General features: G+C 39.6%; 3 protein-coding genes across 5 annotated transcripts; 1 reads left to right on the forward strand and 2 right to left on the reverse strand.

Annotated features, from left to right (window-relative positions):
• Window positions 1-1,729: 1,729 nt before the first annotated feature.
• Window positions 1,730-5,696, reverse strand: mrpl12 (mitochondrial ribosomal protein L12). Its single transcript, XM_069674607.1, has 5 exons — window positions 5,542-5,696; window positions 4,021-4,219; window positions 3,855-3,920; window positions 3,579-3,716; window positions 1,730-2,665 (listed from the first exon to the last, which is right to left on the reverse strand). The coding sequence occupies exons 1-5, from the start codon at window positions 5,598-5,600 to the stop codon at window positions 2,549-2,551; spliced, it is 579 nt and encodes a 192-aa protein (XP_069530708.1). The 5' UTR covers window positions 5,601-5,696; the 3' UTR covers window positions 1,730-2,548.
• Window positions 5,697-6,696: 1,000 nt separating this feature from the next.
• On the forward strand, window positions 6,697-7,931 carry LOC138602871 (methyltransferase-like 26 B). The gene is made up of 6 exons (XM_069674487.1): window positions 6,697-6,896; window positions 7,126-7,288; window positions 7,388-7,447; window positions 7,527-7,594; window positions 7,678-7,756; window positions 7,884-7,931. Exons 1-6 carry the CDS (start codon window positions 6,697-6,699, stop codon window positions 7,929-7,931), a joined length of 618 nt encoding a protein of 205 aa, XP_069530588.1.
• Window positions 7,932-8,161: 230 nt separating this feature from the next.
• hgs (hepatocyte growth factor-regulated tyrosine kinase substrate) lies at window positions 8,162-17,842 on the reverse strand. 3 transcript variants are annotated; one of them, XM_069674486.1, is made up of 20 exons: window positions 17,684-17,842; window positions 15,833-15,917; window positions 15,610-15,685; window positions 15,300-15,392; window positions 14,010-14,127; window positions 13,815-13,867; window positions 13,561-13,629; window positions 13,304-13,428; window positions 12,471-12,582; window positions 12,217-12,315; window positions 12,033-12,128; window positions 11,911-11,949; window positions 11,651-11,815; window positions 11,075-11,288; window positions 10,814-10,986; window positions 10,586-10,726; window positions 10,201-10,384; window positions 9,886-10,022; window positions 9,593-9,775; window positions 8,162-9,443 (listed from the first exon to the last, which is right to left on the reverse strand). In XM_069674486.1, exons 1-20 carry the CDS (start codon window positions 17,718-17,720, stop codon window positions 9,351-9,353), a joined length of 2,292 nt encoding a protein of 763 aa, XP_069530587.1. In that variant the 5' UTR covers window positions 17,721-17,842; the 3' UTR covers window positions 8,162-9,350. The 3 variants fall into 3 exon arrangements, with proteins under 3 accessions (XP_069530587.1, XP_069530586.1, XP_069530585.1); XM_069674485.1 differs by having other exon boundaries at window positions 11,075-11,285; window positions 14,010-14,133; XM_069674484.1 differs by having other exon boundaries at window positions 14,010-14,133.
• Between the last annotated feature and the right edge of the window lie 826 nt (window positions 17,843-18,668).

Consider the following 18,668-nt stretch of genomic DNA (forward strand, 5'->3'; position numbering starts at 1 on the left):
ACACTTAACAGAATGTAGCTTTAGCTCTTTTAAACCTTTTTACAGATCCTATCCTTGGTTTTCCAGGACTTTAGACTCCCTCTGGTCTTCATTATATTCAGTAAATCCTTCCCTCCTCGCTCTAGGTTAAAACACTTAAATTTCAATGAGTTAAGAAGCAAATGTTAAAGCAAAATTGAGGAGGAAAAAAAGCAAAAAGGATTTATGTTATTTCCAATTTCCTAGGATGCTGTCTTTGATCTAATGTGTTATTTTCATCCATTAAACTTTAATATTTGTGTTTGTGCCCTTGTAATTATTTTCCCATTTTCTTTTCCATTTGAGTTGTGCATTTTTAAATTTTCTTTTTTCAGGTAACCAATTTATATGTGGTCCTTTCAAAATCAAATGTATTTTATCATTCCTTTTCTATGTGATATACATGGTCTCAATGTCAATGAAAACGGAGTGAATGTACGCTTTCACATCTAAATTAATATTCCTGATTAATCAAAGCAGTCGCCTTAAAATAGTCACCCTCAGGAATCTGTATTATGCTGCCTTGCACCTTGATGTAATCCTCTAAAGAGCACTATAAGATATGGTATCGAAGAAGTTATATTTATTTTCAACCCATGTAAAAAGGGCTATAGGGTGAATCTACTCTCATATGGGCGATCAATAACACTCAGTCTGCCTATGTGGACCTAATAAATATTTAATCCTAGTAGCCTGTGTAAGAAAAAACACCAAATAACACTCCCTACTGATAAAGTAGTACTACAGCAAAATCAAAGGCTGAAACCATACAGGGCTTTTTAAATATCCCCTATTAAATACAACAGCACAGGAGTTCCCTTTTGGTCTCTTGTACCAATTAAGCAGCATTCAAACAATGGAAATAGACCGACTGTGATGACGTCAGCAGCATTAGATCCTGGACAGTGACATATTGTGAGGAGAGAGGGTGACTATATACGAGGATTCTGCTATTCGACATTTCACCTACACTTTTGTTCCTTCAGGGGAATTTTAAACACAGACTGCATACACCACCTGGTGGCAAAACTACAGCCAGAGAAATGTAGTCAAACAATTACCTCAACCATCTATATAAATATAAGACAATATAAAAAGAAAATTATATCCTTTAACTCTTGTGTAGTATTAACTTTCTGTACACTACCCTTGTCCTAAGGGTCAGAAATGACATGTAGTTGCGTGTTTTCTTCATCAGTTGTGCATTTAATTAAAAATGATACACAACTGCAAGGATTACACGTCCTTTTGTTATTTGTCTTATAGACATGTGGCCATAATTTGAATCGTGTGAGGTACTAGAATACATGTACTAATAGATTGGTGTCAGCTGAACCAACAGAAGAGCGGTTTATACGTGTTTATGAAGCAGTCTGAGCAGATATTCCTGAAAAGCAGTCATTTGTTTTGTTGGTTAACCTTGAGTGTACATGGCCTTTACATAGAGGGAAGACGTGGATATAATAAAATAATGATGGCTGAATTCCATTTTGCTGCTTCAGTGAAAAGATTCTAGTCTTGAGCATGCGATCTCATTTTCCAAGTATGACAGGTCAGCTGTAAAAAAGGCTGGTGTTTGAGCCTAACTTGTGTGTATCCTGTTGATGTCAGTGATTTGACTCATAGGTGAGTGTATATTTTAGGCAAAATTAGACATTTACAAAACTCACATGTAAAAAATAACTTGATTAGAGCTAACTGTACAGGCTGAGGTTTAATGCAGATCTTTACCACACACTATTAAACAGTTGGTTTTAAGTTTTAGTCTAATGACAAATGGATGGTATCTTTTCAAGGCATACATTTCCATGTTTGGAAAATACTTTCTTCTCTACCAGGAAAGCCACTAGTTTCTGTTCATGTCAAATTTAAATCAGCATAGTAACCACTCTCGTCCAGTCTGAGGGGATAATAAGAGACGTTATGACCTCTAGTGGTCAGCAGCAGTAAAGAAGGATGCAATCTACTGCAGGTTCAAATATTCACTTTTTTAAGCATTCATTATTATCACCACAAGAAAACATACGAGAAGGAAAAATATGGATGTTTCAATTTTAATCACATTATCAACAAGTCTACCAGCAATACGAGGACTCAGCCCTGCCATCCCCTGAACTACAGTATCTGGTGTTCTTCAACACAGGGAATGGTAACCATGTCCCTTCTGCGTAATCTTTCACTCTGTGAAAAGTTTAACATACACACACATACAGAATGACCAACTGACGTACTTGGCACCCAGGCCAGTTTTTCTGTAGCGTATTTGCTACACAGGTATCAGACCGACACATGAGCTGGCAAATGGACAAGCAAACCCCGGGGAGGCCATTGTTGTGCAGGCTGTGTGCCTGGAAAGTTCAGTCTGAGTTGAGCCGCCCCACCTGACACTGTTATAAGACAGTATTAATGTCAGAAGGCATTTCTTTGTTTCCCAGGATCCTCCTCTTTGCCATGTAAAAAAAAGAAACAATAGAATGAAGAATGAAGTGCAGGAGCAGCAAATTGGTGGAGAACCGATGGGAGCGCAGATCTACTCCAACACCACGGTGCCACCTGCTGCCTCCAGAGCTGCTTTTAGTTTCTCTGCCTCTTCTTTGGACACGTTGGCTCGGATTTCCTGGGGAAGAGACTCCACTAATTTCTTTGCCTGGGTTAAGGAAGGACAGAGAAAAAACAAGTTTCATTAATTGTGGTTACACATTAAGTCCCTAGATAAAGTAAGTCAGCTGTTATTAAAACCATATTATACTCAGAAGAAAATAGTGAAATCCGTTTTAACTCTGTTCTATGTGACTGAACTACTGTACAAAACAAAATGTGAACATCACAGTTTTAGTGCAGAAGTCAAGCAAAAATCTGACTGGGATTGGGGCTGCAATTTAAGATTATTATTTTTTAAACATTAATCTGCCAATGAATTTATAAAGCAGTGATTAATGTTAAGATTTGATTAGTCTATAAAATGAGGAAAAAAATTACATAATTACAGTTTCCACGAACCCTAAGTGACATCTTCAAATTTGTTATTTGAATCAAACCAACAGTCCAAAACTTCAAGTCTCTACATTTGTCATAAATGAGGAGGAAAACATTACATCAACACACTAAAGAAGCTGGAGCCAGCAAATGTTACATTTCTGCTTCAAAATTCACTGAAATCATTATAAGAATTGCCAATACATTTTTATTTGGTCAGCAGAGAGTACTAAGTATGCATAGTACCTCTTGCAGTTCTGTTGAAAAACAGTTTCTGTTTACATTCATGTTTCTCAACAGAACTTTGAGTATCTTTGAGGTTTAACAAATGTGTTAATTTGATCTGTACGTGCAAAGCAAGTTTTATAATAAGCACAATATCCTGTATCATTACAGGATTAACATCAATATTTAACAACTTGCAACTCTCCTCTTTCTTGTCAGTGTTGGTGCTATGCTTAACTTCTTGACAGGTTACCACCACTGACTGTCAATCAGCAAGCATTGCGCCTTGGTGTTGCTAGTGGACTGACACTACCTTTAAAAGAGATCAGGACTGAGGGCTGAACACTAATAAGACTTACCTGCACTAGATTCAAGCCTTGCATGCAGTTCTTCACTTCCTTTATAAGCTTTACTTTTTCAGCTGCCTTCAACTCTGTCAATTTGACTATGAAATGAGTCTTCTCTTTCTTGACAGGTGCGTCCTCCTCTTCTGCAGCCTGGTTTCACCAAGAGAAAAGGAAAATGGTTGATTAAATAATAAGACATCAGTGAACTTGTGAAAGTAGTGATGGTTCTAATTCAAAGAAATGTATGAAGTTGTGCTCTTTGCACTGTATTTAAAAAAAAAAAGTCACCTGAGCCGCAGGTGCAACTGCAGAAGACATCGGCATCATTCCTACATCTTGAATGTTCAGAGTTTTCTGCAAAAAACAACAGGACACCGCAGATGGATCACAACAAAAGTCTTTATCTGACAAAGTACACTATGGTTAAGATTAGACATAAGAGTTTTCCACAAACCTTGAGGAGCTCATTGAGGTCCGATACCTCTAACAAAGTGAGGCTGGCTATGTCACTGACGAGCTGTTGGATTTTAGGGGAATACTGTTTTGCCGCACCGTCTAGTGGAGGTGATGTGATGGCATCTGACTGGGTGGCTGGACTGGTCCTCAGAAGTCTGAGAGCACAAATGGCTGGTGCCTGCCGCTGAAGATGTTGCCTGTAAAATGAAAAAAGATAAGCTTAATGATTTTCTTTGAGCACACCAAATGTTGGGTCGGTGTTTCTCATGCCAGACATTCAAGTGTGGGTTTAAAATGATACATTTAAACATTTCAGGCCTTTTTAAGATGATTGTGAAAGCAGTTTAAGACCTATTCCACATCTATATTTGCATAGAATTATGAAGAATACAATGGTTTACCTAACAAAAAAAAACTCAACTGGCCATCACTACACACTATGTGTAGTAAAAGAGATGTGTCCACAAGTGAAATAAAGTGTTGCTAAAGATTGCTGAAGAGGTAAAATGATGCCATAATATAATAAAAGTTCAAGCATCTCTATACTCAGGATGTTTCTTAACCATGTCCTTTATTATATATAACTTGATGCTAACCTTTGAACTGGTGGACAGTGAAAACAAGCTGTTAGCAGCGTGAACAGCTCAGGCAATCAAGAAAATGATCAGCCGGTTTCATGATAATGACTATTAATAATGAATGAAAATTTGGGTGAATGCCTAAAAATACAGAAATAAGAAGAAAGTGCAAAAGTAAACCTAAATATGGTATATTTTATCTGGTCTCCTGCTACCACCTTGAAAACTCTCAATAGTGACCTATGACACTGCGGGGGGGCGGGGGTTACCCATACACCACAAAGGGAACCACTGCTCTGAGATTAATGTTGTACAGACAGCAGCTATTGCTGTCAATTTTGGGAGGACTCAGCTTTATCCCCCCAGTTTGTTGCTTGAGATATATCCTATGGTTAACATGCAAGTGCCCTCAGCTGAACTCACAGTACAAAGGTTATTGGACTAATTAAAGAGATGCAGCGTCTGGTATTTGAGCTGCAAATAACTGAATTCTCAGTTGCACCAGTGTGACCTTGGCTGTCATAAACATAGCTGCTCTGTAGATGAAAAAGTCTAACTGCTGCTACATTAGGATTTTAAAACCCAAACTTAACATAAGACGAGGACATATTGTTTTACATGATTAAATACAGTGACCATATGATCATGGTTTTAAAGAAAAAGCCTGAAGAGTTCAGTTCCTGCAGACTAAAGGAACCAAGCTAGCTTACGTTAGCCAGGTTTGTTAACGCACCATTGGTATCAAATCCCCCGTTATTTCAGACACTATACATCTTCTGTATCTACACAAGCCAAAGAGAACAGCATGCATTAAAACAAAATGACCGGCTGGCTGTCTGTCCTTGAAGAAGCTGGGAGACAGACACCTGATGTACCGTTAAGTTCGTGCTCCTCCGATGTTACATGACTGTCAGTGGCCCGTTTGAGCTGACATTACGTACCTCTGAGTGGTCGCTGCAGCCCGCAGTGCGGTCCGGAGGCACTGTCTGGTGCAGTACATGTTAAATAGAGCTGTTTGTTCTTGAGTCCCACGAAAAACTAGCCAAATTTCTGACAGCCAGGTCCCCTTCCAGTCCCTCTGCCTCAAAAGCACATGGCGTCCTCTCGGCTTCTGACCTACCCACAAGGCATTGCGTGAACTGTTAGAAAAGTAATGGGAGCCTATGAGGGACATGGGACGTGTTAAAATAAAAATAATGCAAAACTTTACAGCTTTATATTATTGGGTTATTTCATTATGTATTAAAGTGTAGGGCTAGTGGCTGCAATTAGCGTTTTGCCGTTTTTTTTAAACAATTAAACACGTTTTGACATTGTGTTACCCACAATTTAACCTATCGTATATTTGCAGTTCTTCACTGTGGCCAAAAGATGGAAGTAAGCACTCAGTCTATGAGAGGCTGTACTAAAACTTTTTAGGACAATCATATAATCATACAGTCTTATCATTTATACTTATTTAATTGACTTAAAATATTATTATTTTATCCTATTTGGGTTTTTTTTTTTTTTTTACTTCTTTGCTTTTCATCATTATCATATATTTTGTTGTAGTTTCTTAACATTTTATATTTTTACAATATTTGTTTGTGTTTTGTGTAGTATATTAAATAATACATAATTTACATTATTATTGTTATTTTTATTGTTTTATGGGTTTTTTTCATGCTTTTTTGGTTGTGTTAATGTGTCTTGTGTCTCTAAATCGATTTTTAACATCCTATGTTTTGTGAATCACTAGTGATTCATTGATTGATTGAATAGTTGCTAAATAACATAACATGTATTATATTAATTTATCTATGTTCCCCTTCCTCAGTTTTTCTGCTTGTGTGTGTTTTATCCTTCCTGAACTGTACCAGAGTTCAACAACAGGGAAGAGCACAGAATCCTCTTAGCCAGGTAATCTCTGCACCCATCTGCTGTTACGGTCATCCACCACTTCCAGCCTCCACTAATATGTTATTTTCCCACTAGTCTCGTTGAACCAGCACAAGTGAAGGTAGGAGGGATCCTCTCAGGGTAAAGATCAATGCAGAGGCCAGCACTACAATATGATAAGGTGACATGTCATTCTGCTTTTTTTCCTTCAGACCATGCTGCTGTCTCCTCAGGCAGAGAGGAATTGGGAGGGCCTGTGTTCAATGCTTGAGGATGTGCTGGAGAATCAGTCCCACAGACAGCTGTTTGCTTTAGAGCTGGGCTCTGGAACAGGGCAGCATGTCATACGCTTTGCCCAGAAGATGCCTTTTGTTACCTGGCAGCCATCAGACATCAAAGAAGAGTCCCGGGACAGGTTTGTCTTAAAGACAGAGGATTCCAATATTTACTTTGTCTTATGCATCCGTCACAACAATCTATTACTGGTTCAAAATGAATGCTTATACAGTAGTTAGACACTCAAGTGTGTGACATTCAAATTCAGAGGTAATATGTTGTACATTTACCTGTTGTGTAGATATGTAATAGCAGCGAGTGACTGATTCTTAGATTAAAATAGATTATGTCTGAACACTTACTTGCAGTATTAAGGCCTACATTGCCGCAACACATGCAAAAACTGTGCTGGAGCCTGTCCACCTGGACGCCAGCGAACCATGGGACAAATGGGCAGGCCTTCCTCGCAACTCCTGTGATGTTATCCTCGCCATTAACTTACTGCAATACAGCTCCTTTAAAACAGCACAGGTTGGCCTGCTTACCTAAGAAAGAATTTAAGATATTGAGCTAAATTGTGTGTAGCTAGATTGTTCATTCACAGATTTCTAAGATGTCTATTTCTCACAGGGTGTTTTCAGTGGAGCAGGTCAGATCCTCAGGCAGAATGGTCTTTTGATAACATATGGAGTAAGTACCAACAGTTGTGTTTATTTCAGAGATTAAAAACTGGCTATAAAAACTGATAACTTTGTTACACCTGTCCCAGGTGTACGCTATTAATGGCACCATAACACCAAGCTGTAATGAACAGCTGGATGAAGAGCTTCGAACGATGTGAGTGGAGTGTATAGTTTGTAGTGTATTATAGAGCAAACACACGAGTGTAAATAAACTGGAGTGTCAAATGTTTTCTGCAGGAATCCAGAGTGGGGTCTTCCAGACATCGACGTGCTTAGACAGCTGGCTTATGGGAACGGGATGCGTATGGAGAGGATAGTGAGTCACATATTGTAGCTTTGCAAAACTACTTGTTTTATTTTTTTAAAATAATGCTTGATGTTACTACACTACTTGTTATCAACTATAATGTAGCATTTATACATGTATCGTTGTTCTTTTACAGATTGAGATGGAAGATTACTATAAAAGCCTCATATTTAGAAAACTTTAAAGAAGCCAACAAATTTTTTACAATATTTCTTCACAACACCAAGTCATGTGCTCAAGAACATTTCACTGTCTTTTATCACTGTAATGTTATGGCCTTCACCCTCTTGTTGAAACACATATGAATGTGGCATTGAAGGCTGTATTTACATAAATAAAAGTTGTCATAAATTACATGTCTTTCATTATTTCGAATCTCATTTGTAACAGAAAAGAACTAAGATGAAGCAAGTGGACAATAAGAACCAGATATTTATTAAATATAATTTCAAAATTACTTTTAAGTCAGACAGATCAGTATGATGAAATAAAGAAGTTCACATATGGAAAATGAAGGGTTACAGAAATCACTGATTTGGTGTGTGACACATGCTGCATGTCTTCTTCGTTCTACAAGCATTTTTTCCCCCACATTTCTAGAGTACACTTAAAAAAAGCCTGCCCATCTGTACTTCATATGTAGATATCCTCATCTATGACAGATAAAACTCAATGCACATGGGATGGAGCGCCTGAAGGCAGTTATTAATAGGTTATGATCCAATCATTTTATTAACGAGATGCAGAATGCTATAAGAGCTGCTGGACTTAAATATGTATATATTTATGGTCATGAGCGTGTAATTCCAAAGATTTAATCTATTAAACTATACTTAGTGAAGATTAAACAACCATCCAGCTAACTTTCTAACACTCCTCTCACAATGTTCAATCCCTGCACTGTGTTTTTCATTTAAGAAAGTACACTGAGAAACTGAAGCAGTGCACAACAAATGATTTATAAAAGAAGATAAAATGAGCATAGTTTGTGAGTGCATGAGAAGGGATGGAACAGAAAAACTACAACTGGAATGGCAAGCTGTGAACCTGCTCCTTTGACTGTGCTCTTCCTCTATTCATCCCGATCTCTTAAACAGCACGTACTGATGTCTCTTAATGTCCATTCCAGAAAATGATTAAAATTTAACATGCAAGTTCTGCTTTAGAAAAATATGAGACCAAGGGTGGTTGTGTCTTGTCTTTTTTTTTTTCTCCTCGAATATTATCATATTTTCTTATTCATTTTTAACTGTAATACCACTGACTATTCTTGAGCTTTAGTTACTCATTTAATAAGGAAATACTACATACATATCAGCTGGAAAGAGAAGAAGGAGAGGGTGAAGGGGTCTGGGTTATGGTGTCGTCTTTCTTGCTGTTACATCCCCATACTTGATCAAGGGGAGAGGCAAGTAGAGCAACAGTTCTGCAACATCATCACAATATTTTACATTGCCACAACATCACAGCAAGGTGGAAGGTGAGAGGTTTGTATGTGTGTTTATGCGTTTCCAGAGGGCATCATCAAAGTCCGGGGGAGTGAGGGGAAAGACCAAAGATGGAGAGAGGGTGTAGTGTGTCAGACCCCGCAGCTTGTGGGCGCTCAGTCGAAGGAGATGAGCTGTGCCTCTGCACTGCCGGGCACAGCTTGAGGGGCCTGCTGCTGCTGCTGCTGTGGGCCACCAGGGGGAGCAAGCTAGAAAAAAAAAAAGGAACAGTAAGTAAAAGATTTGTGAGGATTGAAATAACCATGGTGCTGTCATTTTCAAACAGAAACTCAAATTGGACAATATTTTTCAAAACAGCCAACAGCTTTGTGTTGTGAAAAGTTATCTTATGTCTGACCTGTTGGTACATCGGCTGCTGACCCGGCATGTACGGCTGTTGTGGGGGCATATTTGGGTCCTGTCCTGGCAATGCTGAGATCATGTTCTGCATGCTGTACTGCGGATAACCCATGTAGCCCATACCGTTAGTGGGGGGAGCCTGGGTCATGGGGGGCATACTCTGTGCCTGAGAGACCGGATTCTGCACAGAACAGGGACAACAGTTAGAGGGCTAATTATTTTTCTTTAAGGTGTTGTGGTGGGAGATGAGCTTAAATAAGCTTAAAAACTTAAGATGTAAACCGATCAGACCTGGTAGCCCTGTGTGGGTGTGGGCTGATAATTGGAGTAGGGTGGACTGGTAGTGGGCGGAGCCTGACCAGGAGGAGGAGGAGGCTGCCCATTGGTGCCTGCAGGCTGGTACATGTACGCATTGACCATATTGGGATCTGAATAAGAAAGGACAATCAGCCACACAGAAGCACACATAGAAGAAATGCTGAATTATTATGTAAAATGTTTCCTAACTTAATGAATTGCAGAATAACTATTAAACAAAGTAATTCCTGTAACACTGAAGCCATCGAAATCGTTCTTTCCAAGAACATGTTAAATTCAGCTCCTCACCTGTGGCACCACCGGGCATGGCCTGGTACTGTGGTGGTGCTGTCTGCCCTGGCTGGTTCATATAAATGTTGTGCATAGGTGAACCCTCCACCGACCCAGCTGGGCTAAAGGTGCCTGGGTAACTTGGTGGAGCACCAGGCTGGTACACCACCCCTCCTGCCACGTTAGGTGGCAAAGACTGCATCTGTGTAAAAAGCACATACAAGCGTTAACAGAAACACATTTTAAAGACTAATGAGGGGAAAAGATGGTGTCTTAACCCCTATTTTACCTAAATGGCAACAAAGTGTACCTGACTGGGACCACTACTGTAAGAGACCAGAAGGACTGGTTCACTTTTGGTCAATGATTTATTCCTCAGAGAAATAAGTTTAGCCGTGTGTACCTGGGCATAGGGCAGAGAGAAGGCAGGCATTTGGGCTCTCATCTGGATAGTGTGCTTCTGTTGCTCCAAGCGCATCTGCCTCTCCTTCTCCTGCTCCTGGAGGCGCTGGATGGCCAGCTGTCTTTGCATCTCCAGGTACTCCTAAAGTTCAAAGACAAGCACGTGTGAGCAGGGTGGTGACTAGTGTAATAATATCTGCTTTTCCAGCAAAGAGCCTCATTTCATTACCTGTTTCTTCTGCCTCATGATCTCCAGTTTCTGCGCCAGCTGAATCTGCCTCTGTCTCTCTGCTTCCTCCGCAGCACGACGCAGCTTCTCTCTATGTTCATCCCTAAGGGCGTTGAGGGCTGCCCGTGCATCACGCACTTGAGCCAGCTTGTCCTGCAGCCCTTCATAGTACACTGCCGACAACATAAATGATGTGATATTTAAAAGACAGAACAGGCAGGTTGACAGGAATGCACAAATTCATGCACAGTGAACACTCACATCGCTTCTCATCTAGCTGGTTGAGAATGTCCAACAGCTGTGGATGCATGTTGTTAATGGACTGGAAGAGTGAGAGCACAGCGCTGTCGTTGGTGATGCTGCGCCCACGCATGTGGTTGCTCTTCATGCGGTTAAGGAAGGTGGTGACAGCATTCTGCAGAGCCTTCAGGAACTGCTCGTGGTTCTCCTCCGACTCCCCGTTCTGGTACTGCTGCTAAAGGGGTAGGATGAGAGGAAAGGAAAGGTCATTTGTGGAACATGTATGTACCAGACAAGCCTACATATTAGCCAACATTTACCTTTAAGATGCATGTTTATCTGAACTTTCCATATACTACATATATACATACTGTATCTTAAAACCAGATGTAGGATTTAAGGCTAGTGAGATGAAGTGAGCAACAATTTACAGCCTACCATGCCATCACTCCTGCATTGTTCTCTTTAGCAGCTAAAATAAAATAAAAGCTCTGAAATTTAACCGACAAAATGTGGGTTGACTCTGCGTCTTTGTGACTGATAATTTGAATCATCAACTTTTAGGTAGCAGCCCTATAGATAAAACTCTCAAAATACCTCTACTATGCTGACTGGCTGGACAGGGACATGAGTCTCTACGGGCTGGCTGATTGGTGGAAGGGGCTCAGCCAATGGCACAGGGGCAGGGGCTGAGGGGGTGGGACTCTTGCGAGACTCTTCCTGTTTCTTCTCCCAGTATGTTCGGTTCAGGTAGCGTGCCAGCTAGAATAATATCACATATTACATCAGTATAATTTGGCTGTAAAATTTGCGTTATTCAATCTTAATATAAGAGAAGAGAAGGATATAACACGTACCTCAGGGTCTACATCTTCAGCTGATGGAGCAGAGGAGTTCTGGAGAAAGAATGAAGTTAGTTAAACAAAACAGACTTTGCAATAATAAGCAGACATTTGAACCTCTGAAGACAAAGTCTTACCACAGGGGAGGTGTAGAGGGTGCTGACTGGTGGTGCTGAGGAGGTCACTGGAGTTGGATCAGTTTTGGGATACATGGTGTAAGAGTTCTTGTGCCTCTGTGAGTAGACATACAGGCATGTATCAGGTTCTCTGAATCAAACAGGCAGTAAAATCACAAAGTTAAATTTTAGCTGTGTAACCTACCATCCGCTCCTTCTCTTCAGCCTCGCTTTGGGAAAGGGCAATGGCCAGCTGTAGCTCCTCCTCCTCCTGCAGGGCTGCCTCGTCTCTCTTTGGGGGCATCTGATGAGTGAGAGGAGCAAATTGAGCAGAAATGAGGGGAAAGTAACAAAACATCACCAGATGGAAGATGAAAAAAAGCCAAAACAGTCATTAAAGACCAGTTCAACCCTCAACTAAGCCATCTATTTTTTCACATATAGTTTCAAGACAATTACCTGCGACTGTTGGGACAGCGGGCTGGTCAGGTACTCAGGAGGCAGCTCGGCGGGGCCTGCGGCGGGGGCTTTCCCTTCAGCTTTCCTAAGTGGAGGAGAGAGGGAGGGGTGGCTGGGGAGGGGAAGGGATCAGGGAGGAAAAACAACCTTGAAAGTTAGAGGAGAGCAAGCTGTTTGAAACACAAATATCTCTCCAAACACAGAACAATACAAGAAAGAGCCTGCCTCGGTCAATGCTGCAAAATCCCAGAATTTGTACGTCTAATGGCACAAATGTCTTTAGAAGAAAAATAAAATTGAGGTATGGGCATCTTAATGTTGCAGTGTTTTAAAAGCCAATTACTATCACGTTTGCAGCATTGTTCAGAGTGGATAATTTTAAAATCACAATGTCTTTTTGAATTAAGGCATTTTTTTGTCATTCAAACTGTTATCCAATATGATAGTCACTACAGAAAATTTCATGTGATGAAAACAAGTTTAAAGTTATGTTAGAGTACACTATAAATGGCTACATGGCTGTATATTTTCCCGAACAGTGAAACATCCCTTTTTTGGTTACTGAAATAACTAAAAAAATGTTTCCCGAAACAAAACATGACCAAAAGAGAGACTAACTGTGATCAAGAACACAGAAATGACAAACTAAAGCAAATGCATAGTAAGGCTAACAGCAAATCATACATCTTAACTTGAGCAAGAGAGTAATTTATAATTGCAACGTCATACTGCGGCAACCAAGCCATTTAACAGCATTGTCAAGAGCCTCCATATTTCACCCCTTAAAGACTGAAATTCACAATAATTCGGGTGGTTCAGGTCTGTGGACTCACTTGTTAAGCAGCTCAAAGCACGGCTCGCACACACGCACTTCCTTCTCTATGCCAAACTTGGGAATGGTGGAGTACTTAGAGGAACACTTTCCACAGAAAATCTGGCCACAGGCTCGACAGTGGTGCTGGAAAAGCAAAGAGAACAAATTGAGGTCAACTTCCGTGCTGTAAGCATACACACACAACACACTGCTGTAACTGAATGAAGGGAACCATAAAATCTCCAAGTGCCCCAGTTTCAAAGAAGCCCGGCCTACCTTTCTTGTCATAACCCCAAACTGGACTCTGCACCGGTGGCACTCCTCTGCATCAACCCAGTCAGGAGCCTGAGTGTGGCAGACAGACATCACATATTACTACAGATATGGTGACAGAGCAAAATATCTTAAGAGAGCAATTTTTCCCTCCTCTTAACAGTTTAGAGCCATGACCAGCACCAGCTCGAGCTAATTCTACAGGTATAATATCCCACCTTATGAACCGAACTCTAAGACATATAAAAATATCTTACTCTCTCAGCTGCAAACATCGCATCACTCTCCTTGAACTCAGGGAACACATGACCTACGAGAAAAGAAAACAGATTAGTTAAACAAATAAATATAGAAATGTTGACTTATCTCTCTTTATTTACTTATTTCTTCTTTTTATGGATGCTTACAGGAAGCCTCAAGTAAAATACAGCATTGCACATGTGTCCACTTACCCTCCACTTTCATGATCTGGTAAGTATCTTGGACCACCTTATACTTGGGTTCGTTACGGAAGGCATGAGCCCAGGCCTGGATCAGGTACAAAATCTTGTTTCTGACATTTGGTTCCGTCTGTTTCTGGTGGTAAAAGAACCACACAGAGTGAAATAAACCAGCCTAAACACCTTTTGTGTTCAAAATATACATTGCTGTTGTAACACATCTGAGCTTTCACAGAACAAAATGAATCAAGCAACACTGTGTTTGAAAACAAGCGCTAAGGTGGGAAGTCCCTTGCTTTGTTCTGAAAAAAAAGAAAAAAAAAAACTTCTGTCACAAGGCTATGACATCACCAGGAAGTTGAAACCGGCTGAACACTGCAGGAGCTCGTGTCACATGATACAGCCAGGATCCAATCACATGTTGCTAGCTTGTGATGCAATGCAGCCAGCTTCCTGGCAGCCGCAAGAGGTTTTGAGTCAAGAGAGAGAGCGGGTGGGAAAGTGATAAGCCTCCCAGCCCTCCAAAATATTGTCAGACTAATTAGACTGCCTGTCTGTAACATGGTTAAACAACTGTATCCTAAATTTACACAGCTTGTTTACATTTTACTTTCAGAGAGAAGGGCAGGGGACTTACACATAGCTGTACAGATATTATTCAACTTGATTTGAGGTTACAAGTTGCCAATCCTTTCAGTCATCCAATTAACCAAAAGGTGCAAACACTCCCTGGTGCCAGTATCTTAAATATATCTTTTTAAATTAACTTTTTATTTAACCATCTTTGGGTTTTGGGCTGCAGTCAAACACAAAAGACATCTGAAGATGTAACCCTGGGCCCTAAGAAATAACCGCAGGTATTTTGCAATTTACTCTCTTGCCAACAACTTACTACTCTAAGATTTACTCTTGTACCTCTTTTTTTGGCTGCACTGAGAATACTCAGCAAAGACTGCTAACAGGAGGAGTTTGCCTTCAGGGCTTTCTACCAAAAAGCTGTGCTGTGAAGCATTACAGTTTACAGTTACACGCCACTCAACCAAAGTTAAATAGTGCTAGAATAGATGTTTGGGCAGGGAGTGGGAATGTGTCTTAATTCTCCCTGTTACAGGTCAGTGTACCATCAAAATGATTTTGAAGCCAATTTATTTTAAGGTGAAAAAGTATTTGTCAGACTAACTCATGAACAGGATTGTGAGGGAATCACAAGGTAACAACAGAAAAAGATTGACTGACTCAAGACAAAATATTGGAAATTAAACAGAACTACGACGCTCAAGAACGTCACAGAACGAGGTTCACCTTGAGCAAATCCTTCAGTTCCTCCATGGTTTGTTTACTAGCCACCTCATCGTGGACCGTCTGGCCACAGTTCTTCACCACTGACTCCAGAACCTAAAGAGTGAGGCCACATAATTATTCATTATGCCAGCTGTGTTACTCACATTTCAGCCTAGCAGCTTGCAGAAAAATTGGGACTAAACAGTAATCCAAAACACACAAACAGGCTGTAGAACTGTAGGTTTCAAGTTCATTTAGTTAAACTTTAATATGTTCCAATGTACTAGCTGGGAAAATATCTGCAGCTCATTTGACTGTACATAATACTTACCTCAAGAGCATAGAGGGCAACATGTGGGTTTTTGTCATTAAGCTTCTTCTTAATGGCTCCAATAGCATATTTAGCCCTGCAATGAACATTAATAACATTTTTCAATATAAAGTGTCGGCAACAATTTCATTCTTTATCATTAAAAAGCTTTAATCTAATGAGTTGTTTCCAATCAAACAGTCAGGAATATGCTTAGTAGAAGGAATAGGGCAGGAACACTTACTGTGCATCTCCTTGTCGAATGAGATCACAGATCTGCAGAATGGATTCCCAGTCAGTCTCCAGCAGCAGCTGACTGGTGGCTTTATCTGCAATAAGTACAGATGGTTAAAGCTTCATCATACTGTTGTTCAACATGAGTCTGGATCTGCTCGACGTTTCTGCCTGTTAAAAGGAAGTGTTTCCTGCCACTGTGCCAAATGCAAAGTGCTACTCATGGTGGATTCATGTTGGGTCTCTCTCCAAATAACAACAAAGAGTACGGTCGAGACCTGCTCTTTTGTAAAGTGTCTTGAGATAACATTGGTTATAATTTGGCTCGATACAAATAACATTTGATTGATTGATCGATAGATAATGTATAAATATACTCAGTGAGGAGTTAAATCCACTTCATGATCGCTGTGGTGGCTGAATTTTTGGTACTGCTGAATTGTACTGTGTTACAGTATCTTGTTTCTTAATAATGGTAATGATACTGGTTCTCCTGATATCAAGAAATAATATAGTGTTATATATATATAGTAATAACAGGGGTATAGACAAAGTAATCCTTATTAAAGAGCGATAACTGAATTACATAAATATTTTTGCATTTTACTGTTAAACTTTAAAATTTACAAGAAATGTTGTCTTAGCTTAGTTTTCTGCCTTCCAATAAGGCAACAAGGTTACAATAAGGTAACACAATGATTGAAGTAACTTCACTGTTGGCCATCTCATATAAAAGAAAATGTTGTGAGTATATCATCCGTTGTTCAAAAATATTGTCTTTTGGCCGCTTTCATCTTAAGTATGGGACATTTGATTTGAACATTGGAACTGCCTCAGACCACAAAAGCCTGGCTTGCTTGACTGTTCACATATTATTTTTGTTGAAAATGATTTGATTCCTTAAGGTAGGTTTTGTCCTCCGTCAACAACATTACACAGCAAATAACACTGGACAGCAAACATGGTAAGATCCCATCACAAACATACTGTACGAAATACACAGTGAGAGGTTCATAGGTCCTAGCATCTCTTTATTGCAATAGGGCCTCCTAAATCAGTAATCTGTCTATCAGTATAAACTCAAACCCAAGAAGAGGTTTTCTTAAACATCTCTTTCTGCCAATTATTTATTAAACTTCTTAAATATTGCTTTTATCTAAGGTGACCATTTTCAGCATGACTCATGAAACCACGTATACCATTGTCCGAGATGCCTTTCTGCCTTGGATAGTACAAGGGTAAGCCAGCTGAGCTAATACCCATACAACTTAACTTTTGCCAACTGTATTGTCATTAAAGGTGTTGACTTCAGTGTAACGTTGATCTATACAGAGCAAAGATCCGCTAGTAGCTAGTTATACCTGTCTGGCAGCTAATTGATCAACCTGTTGTTGATTTAAAAACTTAAGACAACACTAAAAGTGGACGGCACCTCACAAATAACAATGTTGTGCTTGGTTACCAGACTTCTCTGGGCATCAGGTTAACAGTGACATTATCATTGTTAGCTTGAATCACTGCTTAACGTTAATAAATGATCGTATGTGATGCTGATATGAAGCTAAGGCCAGCCTGGTTCAGTTTGGCTGATAGCATAAAGATAACACAAGGATACGCTAACGTAGATTTGGTTAATAATACCGATCAAACAATGTTGTATCTGTTAGTTGAACGGCATTTTGTTGATAATTAGCCTGGGCCTCCAAACAATAGCAAAATTGTTAGCATGTAAAATTAGCTAGCTGGCCTGGAAGCCACAGCCCCAGTTAGCGTCGGTCAAAACAATACGCTTGAAAACATCGCACTTTGACACATATTTGGTTCATAAACTATTGACCTAACGAAGGTGCTGTTAACTTACCCAGAAGCCTCTCAAATGTACCGCCACCTTTTCCCATTTTAGATTAAAAGTCTCAAAGTAGCTGTCGAGACGTCTTTCTTAGGCAACGGGTCCTGATATTTTCACCGCTGAGGTTAGCTTGTTAGCTTCTCTGCTAGCCAGGGAGCACAGCTGTACGGCTCTTCCTACTTCCCACTTCCGCCGGAGAAACAACAACAACACAGGGATTTTGTCCCTCTAGCGTCTGAGAAATACAAATACAAGTTCAACTCTGAGACTTAACACAAGTCAAATATTATTACAGTATGCTGTCAGCAGCGGTGGAAGTAATATTTATATTAAGGCAAGGCAAGGCAGGTTTATACAAAGGCAACTCAATGTGCTTTACACAAATAAAACAGACCTCAATGGGAAGATAAAAACAACATGCTTAAACAAACTGAATATTGGAACATTAAAATATAGTTAAAAACCGAGTATATAAAATTATAATAAAAAGACAATTTTAAAAGAAACATGACAATGAGGATATAGTACTCAACAATTACAAGACTATAACTTACAGTGGTAAAAGCATAGTAAAACTATTGTACAGTAGGAATTAAGTAGCCTACAGGTTGTACAATAGTGTTCATTCAAAGGCACATGACAAAAGAAATGTTTTTTACCTGTTTAAAAGAAAAATAGTACTAATACTTACTCTAATATTTATATTAGAGTAATAGCAATTTAGGTCAGTCAAGCTACTACCTTACTTGAGTTTCCATTTGCTACATAGCCTATACAAAAAGGAAATATTACGCTTTTTAATCCACTACCTTTATATTACACCTAGAAATTGAATTGTTGATTAAGATGTGTAGAAGATATAATTTTTTTTAGAGTAATTAAAATACAATGCAGTATATTAAGTCCTTAAAATTAACTTGACATTGACCAGCTTTAACATAAAGACTAATAACATTCCCAGACAAATTCTTGTTTTTCCTGACCTCATGTGGTTTAA

This window comes from Semicossyphus pulcher, unplaced genomic scaffold (assembly GCF_022749685.1).
Source record: "Semicossyphus pulcher isolate SPU_LCO1_2020_fin unplaced genomic scaffold, fSemPul1.0.p SCAF_23, whole genome shotgun sequence".
In the NCBI taxonomy this organism is placed as follows: Eukaryota; Metazoa; Chordata; class Actinopteri; order Labriformes; family Labridae; genus Semicossyphus; species Semicossyphus pulcher.

Bases quoted from the DNA above. Each gene is read 5' to 3' on its own strand.
- mrpl12 (XM_069674607.1), bottom strand. From the start codon at position 5,600: ATGTACTGCACCAGACAGTGCCTCCGGACCGCACTGCGGGCTGCAGCG. The intron at 3,921-4,020 runs GTTTGTGGAAAA...TGTTTTTTGCAG, and splicing joins ACCTCAATGAGCTCCTCAAG to AAAACTCTGAACATTCAAGA. The intron at 3,717-3,854 runs GTGACTTTTTTT...TGGTGAAACCAG, and splicing joins CAGTTGCACCTGCGGCTCAG to GCTGCAGAAGAGGAGGACGC.
- LOC138602871 (XM_069674487.1), top strand. From the start codon at position 6,697: ATGCTGCTGTCTCCTCAGGCAGAGAGGAATTGGGAGGGCCTGTGTTCA. The intron at 7,595-7,677 runs GTGAGTGGAGTG...TGTTTTCTGCAG, and splicing joins GATGAAGAGCTTCGAACGAT to GAATCCAGAGTGGGGTCTTC. The intron at 7,757-7,883 runs GTGAGTCACATA...GTTCTTTTACAG, and splicing joins GGATGCGTATGGAGAGGATA to ATTGAGATGGAAGATTACTA.
- hgs (XM_069674484.1), bottom strand. From the start codon at position 17,720: ATGGGAAAAGGTGGCGGTACATTTGAGAGGCTTCTGG. The intron at 11,289-11,650 runs GTATTTTGAGAG...CTACCCCTTTAG, and splicing joins AGCCAGTCAGCATAGTAGAG to CAGCAGTACCAGAACGGGGA. The intron at 10,385-10,585 runs GTACACACGGCT...CTTTTTACACAG, and splicing joins TCTCTCTGCCCTATGCCCAG to ATGCAGTCTTTGCCACCTAA.